The 18563-nt window shown below is 37.5% G+C and overlaps 1 protein-coding gene across 1 annotated transcript in view; it reads left to right on the top strand.

The window, feature by feature from the left end:
* CCDC88A (coiled-coil domain containing 88A) overlaps window positions 1-16393 on the top strand; it is a gene marked incomplete at its 3' end in the record, with an annotated part of 56118 nt that extends 39725 nt beyond the window's left edge. The window contains exons 14-25 of the mRNA XM_009879303.1: window positions 1515-1652; window positions 4024-5094; window positions 5636-5763; window positions 8675-8813; window positions 9432-9608; window positions 10143-10304; window positions 13351-13628; window positions 13826-13969; window positions 14585-14771; window positions 15145-15290; window positions 15889-15981; window positions 16179-16393. Coding sequence (XP_009877605.1) covers window positions 1515-1652; window positions 4024-5094; window positions 5636-5763; window positions 8675-8813; window positions 9432-9608; window positions 10143-10304; window positions 13351-13628; window positions 13826-13969; window positions 14585-14771; window positions 15145-15290; window positions 15889-15981; window positions 16179-16393 — 2878 coding nt within the window. The remainder of the gene's footprint in view (window positions 1-1514; window positions 1653-4023; window positions 5095-5635; window positions 5764-8674; window positions 8814-9431; window positions 9609-10142; window positions 10305-13350; window positions 13629-13825; window positions 13970-14584; window positions 14772-15144; window positions 15291-15888; window positions 15982-16178) is intronic.
* Between the last annotated feature and the right edge of the window lie 2170 nt (window positions 16394-18563).

Raw genomic sequence — 18563 nt, 5'->3', positions numbered from 1 at the left:
GATGTTAGACTATTCTTAGAGGAGACTAGGTACGAGATAATTTAAAATAAGATTGAAATCCCTGCTGTATTCCATACTTCCCTGCTTTTTTGATACCTTAACAATATGGTATTTTTTTGCAGCAGCCTGTGTGCTGCTGTGGGTTTCTGTGCAGTACTGAAAAGACATTTAAGGGTACTAAAGAAAGGAAGAGTTACACAGAAACAAGCAATATTGTCTCGTAGTGTTCTGACCACTTTGGATGTCTAGGAAGTGTTGTTTTTCTCACTTGTTCCTGAAAAGAATGTTCTGAACAGCAATCACTTGAGCAAAAAGCATGAAGTTGGCCTGACTGTTGTGAATTCCGTATACATAGTCTAGTTGTTTTAAAACAACCCACTGACACAGAGTCTTAGAACCACGTGGTAACAGTGACTGCAGGAACTCTGCTCTTTGGCCCAGCTGGGCAGGCCATGAGTAACTCTGCTTCCCAGGCAGAGGCCCATTGCATCCCTGCTGAGATGACTGAGCCAGTTACTTCTCCTTTGCAAAAACTAACAGAAGTGCCAATGTTACTGTGAAACATGCACTGGTCTGCTAAGCAATGGTCCAGGAAAATCTGAATTTGAGAGGAAGAGGTATAGAGAAGCACGAGACTGGTCAAATGTTAGGATTGTCATCCTGAGAGAAGGATTTGGTTCAGGTTCTGGCCAAATTGACACCATGATTTTTGTGTGTTTTGGATCAACAAATTGCTTCATGGAGAAACAAATTACATTCTACTACCTTTTCCTGGCTTTATTTCTCAGTATTATTTCAAAACAATTCAGATAATATGTTTCTAAAAGTAATTCCCCCTGCCTAGGGTCCAGGTTGTGTATGGGCTCCTCTAGCATTAGGTAATGTGGAGGATGGACTTGGCTCTATGTAAACGTGAAAGTTTATACAGAATATAAACTTCCTAGCAGGTGATTGTTTAAAAATACAACATGTATGTTGCTTCTAAGTAACTAATTATAACTCACAGTGACAGAAAAATCACACTTGGTTATTTTCACTTGTAAGCATTTTTGCTGTCTGGTGACATCGTGAGTGGGAACCATTTGACAAAACAAACCTACATATTTAGTTCCCAAGGAATTGTTATAAGTGTCTGTTGAAATAGTTAAGTAGGATCAAACAGTATTCAAGCCTTATAAGTTACAAGGGACTTGGAGGAGCAGTATAAGTCTCACTAAAATGGAATTTTAAAAGAAAAAAAGATGCTTGGGGAAATAGCCAGGGCCTAATAAAATCTGACCATTTTTAAATGTAGAAGTACTTGATTGACAGAGTATTAGGAGATGATGGGGAAATTCTGACAGAACTGAACTTATTCCTAGAAGAGATTGTGTCAGGTAAAGAAAGACAATCTCATTGTATTGTTTTCTTTCACCTTCTTTATTCATTCCTGTAAGGATACCTTCAACCCAGTTAAGAGTAATACTGTGGTCGTTTTAAGTACATTTTAAAAAAACTTGCTTCTTTTTCCTTAGCTTGAAGAGCTAGAGAATGAAATTAGCCAAGAAAAACAAAGTCTTCAGAACAGTCAAAATTTGAGTAAAGATTTGATGAAAGAAAAAACACAGCTTGAAAAGACACTTGAAGAACTTCGAGAAAATTCAGAGCGACAAGTGAGTAGCAGAATCAAAAGTCTTAATGCTGCTCTGGACTGTGTTGTTCTCCTTGTATAACTTTTTGTAGGCACAAAGAAATTGTAAATGCAGCAGATTTGCCAGAAGGACATATCTGCAGCAAAACAGCTTGCCTGAGACCTGCAGCCAGTGAGAGACATGACTCATTTTTAGCTGAGGCTCGACTGTTAGTTTTAGAACTTTTTAGTGTTTTGTAATGCTTCTGTGGGTTTCATGGGCTGTGCGGCTGCTTTAGTTGCTTAGAGGGTGTAGCTCAGCCAAAATAGCAAAAGGGCACATTTGGAGGTAAGCCAAGCACCTCTCAGTGGAGGAAAACAGGTTCCAGACAGCTGGACAGTGTTTGAAGTCCTGTGTTAATGAGAATTACAGCAGCCTGTCCCTTGAAGGCACCTGGCAGAGCCCAGGGTAGCAGAGCTGCTCCACTGCTCGCTCTGTTCCTCTTGTGTCTTGTCCACCTCTCCTTAATCTGGGGTAGGAACCGCCATAGCCAGCTTCCTTGTATTCCCCTATACTGGAATGTTTTCTGGCTGTGATTTGTAGGTGGATAGCAGAATTTATTTTCGGTTGCCAGAAGCTGGCATCTGGGTCTTTATTAAAGATTTGAGCTGTGGAAGGCAGCCACTAGGAAACAAGAGTTATGGAAACTTCTGGAAATCCCATCTTCAGTAATCAAGTCCTTCAGAATTGGAGCTGTGGTTATCTTTCGTAAATTCTTCTGACAGTTCTTGATGAGATTGACTTTTTTTAGTTTAATTTGAAGTACAGTATTTTGGAATAGAGGATATTGTATTTCAGAAATCCTGGAGATTTAGGTAAAGGCCCAATTTGACCAGTAAATGAAATTCCAGGCTTAGGGGGGGGAAAAAAAGGCAAAAAAAACCCCAAAACAAATGCAAGATTTGGCATCGAAGCTTTACTTTCATTTAAAGAACAGTGAGCATAATTTTGAAAAAAAATTGCCGGCTTTTCTGGTTTAGAAGTGTTCCTACTTACAGTAATTGATGTATACATTGTATGAGAAGTGTGCTCTATGGAAAAAAGGAGTAAAACTTTCTGGAATAAGTCATAAGTCCCAATTCGGCCATTAAGGATGCTTGTGTTTTACACATCTTGGGGTAGAGCTGACATTTATGTGGGACTATTTCTGCTTAAAAATAATATACCCAGGAGCTGCGATGGGTTTGCAGCATATTTCATGGCTTTTACAAATCCTCTGCTGAAACTGTAGAAGGTTCATAGAATGTCATCCAAAATTAGGGGTGCATTTGTCTTGACTTTTGTCAAATTTGGATTTTAGAAACTGAGTTCTTGGAAAGGAATTACGCATGTTCAGTAACATACCAGGTTATGTAAAGAAGTATTACAAAGTTGTGGGTTTAGTTTCTCATTAATCGTTTCAGAACAGTTTGTCGTTGCTGGAAACAGAGCCGTACATCCTGTAATTAATAGTTACAATTCAGACTTCTGTATGAAAGAACAGTCTGTAATTTGCTCGGTCTGTTTTTCATTGCAACTAGCACTTTTGCTTTTCTCCAGCAGTTTATTGTTGAAACATCCCTTATGCTATGTTATTAGTGTATTCTTCAATATTGATCTAAACAGTTTTCTGGATTTTGCTGTCTGTTCTTACATACCCAAATGCTTTCAAATTCTGTGGAGTAACTGAAAAAGTCAAGAAATACTAAGATGTAAATGCTGCCTTTATCCTTGTAGTAGATCTAGGAATATGTTATCTAAGAAAATCATTAAGTTCTGATACAATATACTCTCTCTGGAAGCTGTTTTGGAGCAACATATCCAAGAGTTCTTTTTAAATCAAAAATTAACATAACTTTGTGTTTCTTCCCAAAATATTATTTACTGTGATCAGGGTACCCTTGTAACCACCTCTATTTTTCCAAGTAAAATACACTTCGTGGCTTCCACACCTCCCTCTACCTCAAGTTTGGTTTAAAACTTAGCTGCACTTTTGTTCTTTGGACACACAGATGTCTGAAAATTACAGAGTTTAAGAAAAATTATTAAATCTGAGTAGACTCAAATTAGTATGAAATGATGCTGAGAAATAGATACAACTTTGTTTTGTACTTCATTAGCTTTATTTTTGTCTACTAATATCCAAGAAGAAAACGTTTGGAGATTGACTTTGACTAGTCAAACTGCTACCTGTGTACATGTGCAGTTTTTGTAATGCTGCAAATAAATACCAGTAATAGATTATTTTTTAAAAAAATAAAATAAAAGGGAAATATGTCAACTTACTAGCTTAGTAGCTTTCAGTTTATATATGGTGATAATTAGTTGTTCACGTGGTGTTTACCAGAGTTTACAATTTTTCTACCCAAAATAGATTAAGCTGTTAGAACAAGAAAACGAACACCTCAGTCAAACCATAGCTTCTCTAAGACAACGCTCACAAATCAGTGCTGAAGCAAGAATGAAAGAAATTGAAAAAGAAAATAAGATTCTTCATGAGTCTATTAAAGAGACCAGCAGTAAGTTAAATAAAATTGAATTTGAAAAAAAACAAGTCAAGAAAGAACTGGAACACTACAAAGAGAAAGGAGAGAGAGCAGAAGAACTTGAGAATGAGCTGCATCACCTGGAGAAGGAAAACGAATTATTACAGAAAAAAATTACTAACTTAAAAATCACTTGTGAGAAGATAGAGGCCTTAGAACAAGAAAACTCAGACCTGGAAATGGAAAACAGAAAACTGAAAAAAACTTTGGATAGCCTGAAAAATCTCACTTTTCAATTAGAATCCTTAGAAAAAGAGAATTCACAACTTGATGAAGAAAATTTAGAATTAAGAAGAACAATTGAATCCTTGAAGTGTACAAGCATTAAAGTGGCACAGTTACAATTAGAAAATAAGGAACTGGAGAGTGAAAAGGAGCAACTTAAAAAAAGCCTTGAACTCATGAAAGCCTCCTTTAAGAAAACTGAGCGTTTGGAAGTCAGCTACCAAGGCCTAGACACAGAAAACCAAAGGCTACAGAAGGCCCTCGAAAACAGCAATAAGAAGATTCAGCAGTTAGAAAGTGAACTGCAAGATTTAGAGTCTGAAAATCAGACTCTGCAAAAGAACTTGGAAGAGTTAAAAATCTCTAGTAAGCGCCTGGAGCAATTGGAAAAGGAGAATAAATTGTTAGAACAAGAGACTTCTCAACTGGAGAAAGATAAGAAGCAGCTAGAAAAAGAAAATAAAAGGCTTCGACAACAAGCAGAAATTAAAGATAGTACTTTAGAAGAGAACAATGTAAAAATTAGTAATCTGGAAAAAGAAAATAAATCCCTATTTAAAGAAATAGTTGTACATAAAGAGTCATGTGTACGTCTGAAAGAACTAGAAAAAGAAAACAAAGAACTCGTGAAAAGAGCTACCATTGATAAGAAAACGCTTGTCACTTTACGAGAGGTAAAAAGTTACCACTCCTGTCATAACCTGTTTGTAATGTAGAGAAATTATATCTGTGTTTTTGAAAAAAGCTGGTTTTTAATGGTTTAATCCCTATACTAGTAGCATCTTTAACGGTTACAGTAGCGAAAGCATCAGATAATCAAAATCAATATAATCGTAATAATCAAACAGAATAATATAACCATATTACACTTGATTCTGTAAGGTTGCTTACAAACTGTCATAGAGCCTTTGTTAAATGAACGTAGTTTGGATTCTTCGTGTTAGTATTTGTTCTGGCTGAAACATTTGCCCGTCGCCATAATGTTCAAGACCAAATTTGAAAGGGAATTTCTACAGAAAGGGAGCAAACAACTGAGGAAAATCATATTAGAGTTAAAAATGTGATACCTCATACAGCTGAAAGCTGAAAATTGGAAGGAAAGCAGAGTTATCCTTAGTTATTCTAAATCATGTAGTGATGAAAGACCCTCGCTCCTGCACTTCTAGAATTAAGACTACATTATCTATATGATAATATTAATGTTTTCTGTCTAAGGACCTGGTGAATGAAAAATTGAAGACCCAACAAATGAACAATGATCTAGAAAAACTTGCTCATGAACTTGAAAAGATAGGCTTGAACAAGGAGCGTCTCTTGCATGATGAACAGAGCAGTGATGACAGGTAAGAATGTCAGGGCCTACCTTGAACAAAGTAGCAAGGAGGGGCCTCTTTATTCCTAAAGGTGAAAAGGTTTTACAGGCTGGATTAGTGCGTACACTTAGATTTTAAGACACATTAACAAACCCAAAATGGAACTTGCTGTTCTTTGCAGTGAAGAAGGTGGTCGATGTGCTTTTAGATTCAGCTGGCTGTGAGAGCGAGTTACCAATTTTTGTTACTAGAAAATCTCTTGAAGTATGTCAGCAGATACAGACACTGTATTATTAAAATATTTTATGTTCTAGTTAGCAGCAGGAGCAGTAGCAGTAGAGGATAATAGGCCCCAGGGATAGGGGATTTTTCCTTTTTGATGGCTTCACTGATAGAAATGTTTTCTATGTTTTTGTTACATTGTGGTTACCTTGAAGTGCCTCACTCTTTTCTTGCAACCATTTCCTCCTAATTCTTCCTATCAAAGGAAGCTGTTTGCATTCCCACTGGCACAGGCAGGGAAATACGCAGTACTTGAGCATCTCCAAAACTTTGTACTGGCTCTGTCCCTGTGCCACACCTGCCGTTATAAAGCAGCTGCCGTCCTGACATCTGTTTCCTCTGCTGTACGTTGTGTTCTGTCTCATCCTGCAGGGATTTAGGGAAAAGTTGTGACAGGAGAAAAGCAGACTACTATGGGCTTCTAGCCAATCTTTATTTCACAATGCTACTCAGTTGTGCTCTTAAAAAAACTAAACAAACCTGCTGTCATGATCTGTTATTACAACTGATTGTCGTGAACACGCAGATTGCTTCTGGGCTTTCTATATCGAAAGAAAACCAAAGAGCAGTTTATTTTCACTTTCCCTTTTTTGCTGCTAGTGCTCTGGTGCTGGGATGGTGCCAGAGTCATAGAATTGTAGAATCGTAGAACGCATTGGGCCTTTAAAGGTCACCTGTAGTTTTGTGCTCGTGTCTTTCATCTACCTTTCTCAGCTCACAGACAAGGAGTTCTTCTATCAGGAAAAGCAATCCTAACTTTGACTGGTATGATTTCTTCCAGTGTGAGCGTCACTGCGTAGCATACAGTGCTTCGTAAGGCTTAGGCGTAGGTTTAAGCATTGCGTGCCAGTTGTCCTGCACTCAGCACACATCTACTGCTGGCCTTAGACCTCGTGTAATTTGGTGCTGCTCAGCTGCACTATTTTAAGAACAGCTCCTGCTTTAATTCTCTGCAGGTTCGCTTGCCGGGGGGGCAGTGCCCACCTACAAAGGTGTTTGTGGCAAACTTCATGATCCGGTGCTGAGCGTGTGAAAGCACTGCAGAAGCAGATGGAATATTTGATGGCTCAGGATATTTGGATATCGGGCCTATGTATAATGTGCCTGTTGGTGTTGATGGGTGAGGAGGTGTGCAGTATGCTTTATAGCTTGAAGCTGACCCAGAACATTATGTAAAGCCTACCTCTGAGTTCAGGCTTTGTGGCCAGATAGTTCTTAGATAGGAAGGAATTCGAGCTATGCTACTGGTTTGAGCTTCTTCTCAAATCAGAGTAGAGCTTCAGAGGCTTTCTCCTGGGGCCTAAGCTGGCCACGTTTAATGAGGTAGCTTTTAAGTGTTTTCCATTCTCTCTTCCCTCTTGAATGGGCATTGTCTTTAGACAAATGTTTATGGATTTTTGACCCCAGATCTGAAATACCAAAATCTGAATGATATTAGAAAATTTGTACCCTCTTTCATTATTAGGTGTTCAAAAGGAAACTGGAACTGAGTCTCTAGTGTTAGTCGTCTTCTTTTTTGTTTTCTGTGTAATTGTATAACTTTTTCGTAACAGGAATTCTTATTTGGAGCTGTGTATGCTCCAGCTCAAGAAGCTGAAAGGTTATCTGTAGCAGGCTGTCTACTGTTACTTAAGTCTCTGAGAATTACTTGTCATACCTTAAAATCTAGGATTTTCATCCTACTACGTGATGCTACTGGACAGCTTTCTACTTATTAATTCTCTTTCCATTGGTCTTCTGCTCCAGTTCCTGGCTGGATCTAATGCTCTTGTCCATTCAGGAGTCTCTTGCAATCTTTTCCGTTCACTAAACCGATAGATCCTTCAGCACTCAAGATTAAGGAGGAGGATACTAGTGTTTTGTTTTATTTTATCCTACTGTGGGGACACATGGGATGTTTTCTAGATTCTGAGCACATGGTGCAGCGAGTGAACTGCTTCAAAGTGTTTAACGAGTGTTGCTTTCAGTATTTTTTGAAAATGGAGGTACTGTTCTAAACTGATATAGTCTAAATTTGACCGCTTCTCTCCCAGATATGTGGTTTGAGTTTTAATGAGCCCTGCAATATTGTAAATATGGGGAAAAAAATGGGAGCTTGACACATCAAGTGCTAACAGTCTTAAAATATCAGCAGCTGCACTGAGTGAGCAATTTGCGCATTCATACATACATCAAATGAGTATGCACCTGCAAAGTCCTGTGTTCCCTCTCCTTCCCCAGTGCCTCCTCTTTGTAAGCTGGCAGGAAATGGAAGTTGATGAAAATCTTGCTCTTGAAATACTTCACATTCTAATTTAGTTCAGGTCCCTGCTGGATTCACTGGAGTGGAGCCAGAAGGACAAGTGCTGTCAGCACACGCACACTAACAATCCAGATAAAGCTGGCACCCTCCTGGTGTGGCTGAACCTGGCTTTTTGTGTATCTAAGATGTTTTAAAAGAACAAAGTATTTTACAATGGTTTTGGCTACTGTCTTCTGTTTTACACATAGAAATTTATATTTGTGTTGAGGTGTCTTCATGCTCTTGAATAGAGTCAACTTTTAGGCCTTTTTGAATGTAGCTATGAGACTACTGTTTCAAAACATTTTAGGATTTAAATACCTCAAATAAGTTTTTGAAATACAGACTTTTTAAACGTGTGATGTTATTGACCAGTAGGTACAAGCTTTTGGAGTCAAAATTAGAATCCACTCTTAAGAAGTCTCTCGAAATCAAAGAAGAAAAAATTGCTGCTTTGGAGGCTCGTTTAGAAGAATCAACAAATTTAAACAAGCAACTTCGTCAGGAACTTAAAACAGTAAGGGGAATGACATTTTTTTTCTTTAAAGTTGAATTACTCCTCTATCAGCCCTTGCTATTTCTTCATTTGACCTTTTGTGTAAGATAGCAAAAGATGGGTGTTGTTGAGTAATGCAGGACAAAGGTGTGACTGGTTTTAAGACTGCAATAATACAGGCCCAGTGTTGAAAATGCATGAAAAAGTTGTTGAGTTTATTCATTGTTCATTGAATATGTCAAGTGGATAAAAAAGCGGAAGTTGATTTGATTTGGGATGCCAGAAGTAGTTATTTTCAGTTACGTTTTCTGATCTACTTTGAACAGCTGGAATGAACTAGTTAAAAAAAAAAAAATATATACTCTCCTTGGTTGTAGGACATTATCATAAAAGTTGGGGGATGCAGTTGAAAGCACTGAAATAAAATAGAAAAATAGAGGTTTCTTTCTGTTAGACAGGTGTCTTTCCATATCCATAAATTAATTTGTACATATCTCCCTAAACATATACGAAAGATAAGCTTATAAATACAGTAACATAGTGCTTTCTGTTCTTCAAAAAGAAATGGTCTTGTAATAAATTAGGATGTAGAAAATGGAAAATTCTAAACCTAATGTAGGCTGTTCCAAATAATTTCAGGTGAAGAAGAACTATGAAGCTCTCAAGCAAAGACAAGAAGAAGAAAGGATGGTTCAGAATTCTCCTCCAAGAAGTGGAGAAGACAGTCAATCAGTCAATAAGTGGGAGAAGGAAAATCAGGAAACTACTAGAGAATTATTGAAAGTTAAAGATAGATTAATTGAAGTGGAAAGAAATGTAAGATGGGTTTTTAATATTATTCTGTTTGTAATTATTTGTTGTGAGCTCTTCCAGTAATACAAATGAGAGCATTGTTAAGAAAGTCAGCAATTTATCATCTAGTTTATGTACCAAGCAGAATATGAATTAAATATAGTTTATGAAGCAGCTGGACTCTACTCACAGGGATGCAGTAAAGCGCTCAACCAGCATTTAAAAGGAAATTTGAATTTTCCCATTTGAGTCCACAGATGTCTCTTAAATCCCTCTTCTGTCATCGTTATTTACATGAGTCATGGAGATTTCTCAAATATTTCTCCATAGGTACAATATTAGTTAGTCATTTCTTGAATCTTAACTTGTAGAGATAATATAACTCTGTGTTACTTTGCACATAAGGTGATTTACAATTCTGTTCTACCCTGTCAGTCTCGGTGAAGTCACGCTGCTTTGTTTGTTTTGGAGAAAGAGGTTTGTTTCCTGAAGTTCAGTAAACAGCTGTCAACTCAAGTTTTCTCCTTTCTTCTTTTTTTTTTTTTTATTTATTCAAAGAATGCGACACTGCAGGCAGAGAAGCAAGCACTGAAGACACAATTAAAGCAGCTTGAGACCCAGAACAGCAATCTGCAGGCTCAGATTCTTGCACTTCAGAGACAGACTGTTTCTCTACAGGAACAAAATACAACTCTGCAAACTCAAAATGCCAAGCTGCAGGTAATATTTTCCTATTTTGCTTTCAAAAATAACATTAATTCAAAGTTCTTTCAAATGAAAACTTGAAAGCTAATGGCAGTTGTGTGTATTGTAAGTCACATTTTGCTTCTGGTACAAACATGGAAAAGAAAGGAATGTGCAAATAATCTGCACTGAGAGCAGTCAAATAATATCTTGTCTGTCGATCAGTAGTAACATTTCTAGGAGTTTGTTTTAATCCTTTATGTTTGTCCATTTTAAACTCTTGACTTTATGATTTGGAGTGGATTAGATTCTTTTTCCAGTCTTCTAACATATTTTATTTTAATTTCTTTTTGACTTCTAAATTAGGTCAGGGAAATAGTGTGTCCAAGGAGACTCTAATAATAAATTTAGTCTTTTATCTATTTTTTAAAAAAAGGTTAAAAAAAAAAAGGACATGCTCTAGAGCAAGGTCAAGATGTTAGTAAGTACAGAAGACTTGAGAAAAAATAAAAACAAACTCGAAACAAAACCAAACCTTTCAAAACTATGTGAATGGGTGGAGATTGAATTCAGGTAATGCAGAGGCAGAAAAAAATAATGTGTGACCATGAAAATATCTAAAAATGATTGCCTCCAATGTCTTGCAACTCTTACGGCCAAAATTCAGATATCATTCTTCATACTTTAGCAGAGTTATTGAATACATCTCTTCTGTTTTCCTCCGATAAATGAAATATTCTTGTTAATGGATCTAAACGCTTTTTGGAGCTCTAAGAATCAGAACTATTCAAGGAGGGAATGCGAAGACCACAGTACAGCAGAGATAGTAAACAGCCAGAAATGATGGAGAGTGGATGGAAATCAAAGAGTGAAGGAGTCTTTAAATGTGTAAACAAATAATGCATTTTGTGAACTCAAGTTATTATCACGTCTCTTTCAGAGAAGCTGAACATTTATGCCACAGATGCACCTTCTATCTCCACGTTGAAACCTAAGTAGTGCCCAGTACTGCCCTCGGGGGCTGGCAAGCCTGTGAACAAAGCAGGACGTTGCTGCACATGCTGTGTTTTATGTAGTTGTTAAAAATTAGTGGATGTGGGCATGGAAATACCCCATTTTAAGTAAATGAGGATATATCTCTGCCATTTAGAACTCTTTGAGTATTTTGTAATACACTTTGTGGAAAAAGCAGGAATATCTCTGTAGTTCCCTTTTTGCCTCATGGATTGCACAACAGGCCTTTCCTATCTGATAAACCTGGAGAATATATTAACTGTAGATGTTTGAAAGTATCGCAGCAGTGAATTGGGAGGAGGAAGTGTTTGCTGCCCTTCACTTTTTATTATTTGGGGGGTTTTGTGGTGAACCTCACCAAGCAATGTAATTTTTGTTGCTGGGGATGACTGAGTGGTGTTATACCCAACGGATGGAGAAAGGGAGTTGTTCTCTTTACTTGACAACTCAGCTCTTTGGCTCATAGCTTCAGGTGATTTGCAGAACAACTCTGTGTCAATTCCAAATCGAAAGGAAAGGCGAAATATGTTCGTGAAAATAAGAGCGATTAACTGCTAGCTAAATCTGAAGAGCAAACTAAGCTGGTGGCCACGGACTGTGTCAGAATTGTTCTTAGGCAACTGTAATTCTGCTGTTCCTTTTGATATCCATAAGGAACACACAAGAGAAACGACATCTTAAAGAATGACTGAGAATTCTGTACTAAATGAAGCTCGGAATTCAGTCAGGAAGTTTCACAGCGTACGCTTGCCATCAGACATTACTTCATTTCCAGTGAAAGGTTCAGCTTTCTCATCTGTAACAAAGAGTGCTGCAGTTCCAACAGGAAGGGATTTGTTCCTTAGTAACAGCGTGTACTGGAGTGATAGATTTTTATTTTTTTCCTTAATAGATACCCTGAGGGTATTAGAAGACTCAGTAATTTGTGGTTTTCATCTCTGGAAAGAGAAGGAAAATAGCCTAATACAGGTCAGACGACAAGGAGGCTGGTTAGCTCAGTCAGTTGGAGTGTGGTGCTGCTAACACCAAGGTCGCAGGTTCGGTTCCTGTTTGGTCCCTGTGTGTTGCCTCATCTAGTTGAGCGGTGTCCGTGCCCATGACAGGGAGGTTGGATTAAATGATCTCTAAGGTCCCTTCCAGCCTAGGCCATTCTGTGATTCTATGACAAACACATTAGACATCGTCAATTCTTTAAGATATCCAAGGATTAGATTAGGTTAATCATTGCAGAGGTACACAAAGTACACTGGTTGTTTTGGGTTTTTTTTAATCTTTCTGATGTTGAAGGCTTTAATGTATTAACAGACATTAATACTGTTCTGGCATAATTGCTGGGCAAATTTTACTCTCCTGCAAGAAGAGTATTTCCCACCAGACCTCACGTACATACATGTGATCAACACGTACATAAGGGGATCAACTGACATTACTGTTGTCGGAAGAGAGTCGTGCCTGGCAGCTCCTCAGTAGAACTGAACATGGATAGTTCCTTCCAGGTGCTATCATTTTATTCCCCTTCCTCTCTGGATGCTACTGTTTGAAGTCTCATTGTAAAGGATAACTGGGTGGAATAAGAATTTTATGATGAAAATAGAGATTCTGTACAATAAAGATGAAAAAAATCTATGCCAATACGAAAGTTCTTTTGATTTTAGTTATGTCACACATTTGGCTCATATATGAGGATCACTGGTGATCCTTTTCTCTGAGATATTTTGATGCTAAACGATCAATACTGAGAGGAAAATGTGCCTCTCATCTAGATTGCACAGATACTTGAAGGTAAATATCAACTTGATTCCTCCTCTCCCTCGTGTCTATTTAATCATATGCTATAATATAGATATTGCTATAAAAATATTCTTTGATCATTTTGAATTAGAATTGTTTATTGGAATGTAAGGAAAAAAGTATTCCCATTGAAGGTTGTCAGGTAATGGAACAATGAGAAAGTTTCTCAGATGCTAAAGAATTCAACTCCAGAAATCTTTCAACGGTAGTAGATATAAAAAGCTAATCCAGACTGTGAAATTAATTTGCAACATTTGTCAAATGTTTATCCCTGCAGGTTGAAAATTCCACCCTTAATTCTCAAAGCACATCTCTTATGAATCAGAATGCACAACTGTTGATCCAGCAGTCCACTTTAGAAAACGAAAACGAAGGTGTGCTCAAAGAGCGTGAGGATCTGAAGTCCTTGTATGATTCACTTCTCAAAGATCATGAAAAACTGGAACAGTTGCACGAACGGCAAGCTTCAGAGTATGAAACTCTCATTGCTAAACATGGAAGTCTTAAATCTGCACACAAAAATCTGGAGGTGGAGCATAAGGACTTAGAAGATAGGTAAATACTGCTTGAATAAAATCAGTCTGTGATTCCTGAGCAAAAAGGAAATAGTGTTGTATAATTAGTATGAACAAAATTAGTATAAATTAAATATGGCATTAAGATCTTAAAAATTTGAAGGATCACCTTTAAAAAAAAAAAAATCTGTATTGGCATTCCAGAAAAAGAAACTGAAATACGATTTTTGTTTGCAGGTACAATCAGTTGCTGAAGCAGAAAGTACAGCTGGAAGAATTGGAGAAAGTACTCAAGGTAGAACAGGAGAAAATGCTGCAGCAAAATGAAAAGCATGAAACTGTAGCGGCAGAGTATAAGAAACTTCGTGATGAAAATGAGAGGTAAAGCACAAGTCCAATACGTATATTAGTAGTACTAATACGTATATTACTGAGTACTGAATGGGATGGGGGGAAAACCACACCATTCCAAAAAGGAATTATTGTATCTCAAGGATATTGAATTCCTCTTAGCATCTTGAGGGATGCCAGGGCAAGTGCTCTGTAGTGTGGTTGTGAGCTGTTGAGGGAGCAGGATGCTGCGTAAGTTGTTTAAGGGGCAAGATAACGGAGAATTGCAGTGGGTGGCAAAGCTCCTTGACCACCAAAGTTTGGACGGTTCCTATTTACTTACTATTTTGTGTTGGCAGGAAATGTTAGCTGGTTTGCAAGTTTCTTGTATTTTGAACAGCAGCATCTTAAAACTAGTGGCACTGGCTGCCTTTAGAAATCCTGCTTTATTTTTCAATATAAGAGAATGCAAAATGTTTGGCTTAAAGGCAGAATGCATATGTGGGAAGATGATACTGAGATGACTTACCAACAGTAGGAAATTTTTGTGTGTACTCTGTGGAGTAATATAGAACCTTGGAAATTCCGTGTTTCAGAGGGAATGTGGGTAACGAATACGTTCCCTTCTATTTGCATGTGTTCTTTTATCGTGTCTTTTCATCCCAGGCTTACTCATACCTACAGTCAGCTCTTGAGAGAGAATGAAGTTCTCCAAACTGATCACAAGAATTTGAAAACATTGTTGAACAATTCCAAACTAGAGCAAACACGGTTAGAAGCTGAGTTTTCTAAACTCAAAGAACAATACCAACAACTGGATATTACATCGACAAAACTAAATAATCAGTGTGAGGTATGAGAGAGTTATGCTGGTTTTCATGACTGGTAGCGTTGTGGTGTTTATAGAAGTGTGTTTGTAGATTTGTAAAATCATATTAAGTGCTTGAGAATTAGTAATTTGGTTCGTAGATAATGAAGTGGGTTTGAGGACGTTAATTTTCCTGTTATATACAGGCAATGCCAAAATTTGGGCTCATGTTAGGTAAACTGTTTAAGTTTAAAGCATCAAAGAGGCTTTTATCAGCTGAGTCATGATTTAGTTAAGTTTTCTGTTTGATTTGACTGTCGGAATCCTTTGTAGACCTAAATTTCCTTGATAATCTCATTATCTGTGTGTAAAATATGCTCACATATCTCTGCATGTACCATTTCATATATTTTAACAGCTGCTTAGCCAGCTTAAAGGAAATCTGGAGGAGGAAAACAGACATCTACTAGATCAAATTCAGACATTAATGCTGCAGAATAGAACATTACTTGAGCAGAATATGGAAAGCAAGGATCTCTTCCATGTAGAGCAAAGGCAGTACATGTGAGTTTTTAAAACAATGAAATTACTGGGATTAGGACAGTTACACTAATATTACCTGTATTTTTTAAAAACTATTCTGTTTTATATAGAAATTAACAAGTATGATACTTCTGAAATGTTTCTCTTTCAAAAATAAAAATGTAAATTATATATGAAAAGCAAACTCAAACTGAATATTACATTTTAGACAGTTCTAAAGCATCAGTTCATTACTGATGATGCAAATGAGGAATAAAAATGTTATTTCATTCCTCATTCTACTACAAGCAAACCTGTAAACTCTCTAAGTGAATTTGAAAGAAGAGAAAATGTACTTGTGCAAATGATTCTGTCAGGGCCTATATGCACTTTATTACTATTAAAAAATGGAAAATCCTGTTGTGAATTAAAGGCAAATGGATTTTTCTTTTCAGTTTTATAGCATTAAACGTAAGACTGCTTGCTTGCGTATCTCTTTCTTGATTTTTTAATAAGAACCAAGTGGTAAAAGAAATGCTTGTGAAGTGACAACTTGCAGATAACAGATATCCAAAGGAACATGCTGCTCGCACATTAGAGGTGCATTTTTGAAGCACACATTATTAATTTCTGTTTACAGTGACAAGCTAAATGAATTAAGGCGACAGAAGGAGAAATTGGAAGAGAAGATAATGGATCAGTATAAGTTTTATGAACCATCTCCACCAAGAAGGTACGGATGAATATGATATAAAAATAAGGGCAAATCTAAACTGTGACATACCTATTCCGTTCTAGCTGAAATCAAGATCTCGTTAAGCTTTAGGGAAGGAGAATCATGTCTCTGTTCTTGTATACAAATTAGGAAAAGTCTGAAGGCGTAAGTAATATATTATAAATGCAATAAATGTGCTGTATTATTGATAACAGAAGAGGCAACTGGATTACTCTGAAAATGAGGAAGCTGATAAAATCTAAGAAGGATGTTAATCGAGAACGTTTGAAGTCTGTGACCCTTACGCCTACCCGTTCCGAATCCAGTGAAGGATTTCTTCAGCTGCCCCACCAGGACAGCCAGGATAGTTCCTCTGTGGGCTCAAACTCTCTTGAAGATGGCCAGACCTTGCTGACCAAGAAGAGCAGTAGTAAGTACTGCAAACCATATTTTTCTTTTAAGAAATCTTACCTAAATGTCTTTTGGAAGTGAATAAAAAATAAGAGATGTTGCATAAGGCTATGTGTTTTGGAAGATATTTTTAAAAATAATTTTTGAAGATAGGGTTTTTTTAGTCTTTAGGAACAAAGCATGAATTCATTTATTAATGACAGATTTATACTCACTTCTTGCAATTTCCTTGGGTGTTTGGGCAGAAAATAGTTTTTAGCATTTCTGTAGCTCTAAATGTAATTGCAAATGTTGCAATAGATTCAGAGTGCTTGGGTAAGATGAAGCAGCCACTGCTATAGAGTCAGGTGAGCAAAATTTTTCATAGAAAGTTGGATGCCACCACTAGCAGTACCCTTTTTTTGTTTCTCCCTCTTGTCCCAGCATGAATCCTTCCCTCTTGTCTTGGAAGTGCTTTCCAAGCTGTGGCTGTGCTGACATGCTGTAGTTGCTAAAAAGATCTGGTCTGAAGGTGTTCCTCCAGCATCTCACAAAGCCAACAGTGAAGAACTTTGATAACTTTTGAATGTACAATAGGAAGAGTTAATACAGAGACATCACCTGTTAAAAGGATGTGAATTGTTACTGACCCTAAATATTAGAATATACTGATCTTAAATATTAGAGAGTGAGACTGAGAAGGGTTCCAGAGGTGTGGAAAGATCAGATATTCCAGGCACAGTTTGCTAACCTTCAAAGAGCCTGGCAGCCATCCTGTTTTGATTCCCACAGTATAAAAGGACAGATTCTGCATACATTCTGCATACATTTATTATTTCAATTATTTGTTACCCACTCCTGACATGAATCACAAACTGCCCGATTTCTCACAACTTGAGAGAGAATATTGCGGCCAGGTTATCACGTGGTAATGGCTCTATTTAATAGTTACGCACCAAAAGCATTTTGGCTGTGCATGTAAAAGCATCAGAATACGTGTGTTAACATTCACTTAAAATCTTTGCAATGCGTTTCAAAAATTTAATGCCTTAGGTTTCAAAAGACAGCGGATCAATATTCTGGTTGTTGTACCAGCTATGAATTAGCTGTGTTAGAAAAGATTAAAGCCATTATGATGTATTTTTTTCTTCTGTGTTTATTGCAGAAGCTTAGTCAAATTTAAAAACATGTAAAAAACATTATTTCAGGTAAACTTAAATTTTTAAGTATTTTTTAATCACTGAAGAAAATAGTTTGAGGGTGCATTTTACCACTCTCACTGCTAACTTGTCAATTTGGGAGTCAGTATTTTTCAGTGCAAGGGTCTGTTAAGGTCCAAAACTTTTGAATTTAAAATAAAAAGCAACTGTTGCTTTTACATATTAACTGGATGTCTTGTGGAATTCAGGAGTGGCTGAAGCTGTAGCGGGTGTGTTTGCAAGTGTGTTAGTTTGGATCAAGAGTGTGCACGCATTGGTTCAGATCATCTGCATCTGTGTCAGTGATTCCATGCTCTGGAAGGGCTCTGCTATGTGACAGTTTTCTTTGCATGATACTTGGGACCTTGTAGTGTGCAGTTACCCTCCTGGTGGAGCCATGGCTGAAGTTATGGTGGCTGATCCTCAAAGGAGGTTTGAAGTTGTTCAGACCTCATTAATTTTCTACTCCATGGACCTTGTTCACGTTCCCCTTAATCCCAGTGTATTTATCCACAAACTGGAAGGGCTGATCTGATTCTGGATCCTCACCTTCCTCCATTGCACATGTCACCATGGAAACAACTTTATTTGATAGAATCCGGGTGGATGAAGTGCCAGTCTGATGCCGACAAGCTTGGTGAGACAGTTTGCATCTCACAAAGTTAAGAGAATATGTCAGTGTGCAGAATACTGGTGACAGTGCCCATTTTGCAGTCTATTTCTTCTGCTTTTAGAAGGACTGTAAATTCTAAATATCAAGATACTGTGGCTCCTTTCTTTTCTGTAAGAAGCAGCTTGGCATTGCAGCTTTCACTGAAAGAAGCTACAAGGAAGAAAACGCCTGTAAGTTGCCACCTGGTTGTGCAAATGCTCAGGTAATGCAGCTTTCTGCACTGGTCGGAGGCAGGTTTGGGTATGGGAAGAGGCAGCTTCACCCTCATCTCCTGCGCGTGGGGGTTCTAGAGGGAACTGCTGAGGTGAATTTGCTGCGGAGACCAGCTTCAGAGCAGG

This window comes from Apaloderma vittatum, unplaced genomic scaffold, assembly GCF_000703405.1.
Source record: "Apaloderma vittatum isolate BGI_N311 unplaced genomic scaffold, ASM70340v1 scaffold8302, whole genome shotgun sequence".
NCBI classification, from domain to species: Eukaryota; Metazoa; Chordata; class Aves; order Trogoniformes; family Trogonidae; genus Apaloderma; species Apaloderma vittatum.
This window is presented reverse-complemented; position numbering and strand designations above follow the sequence as displayed.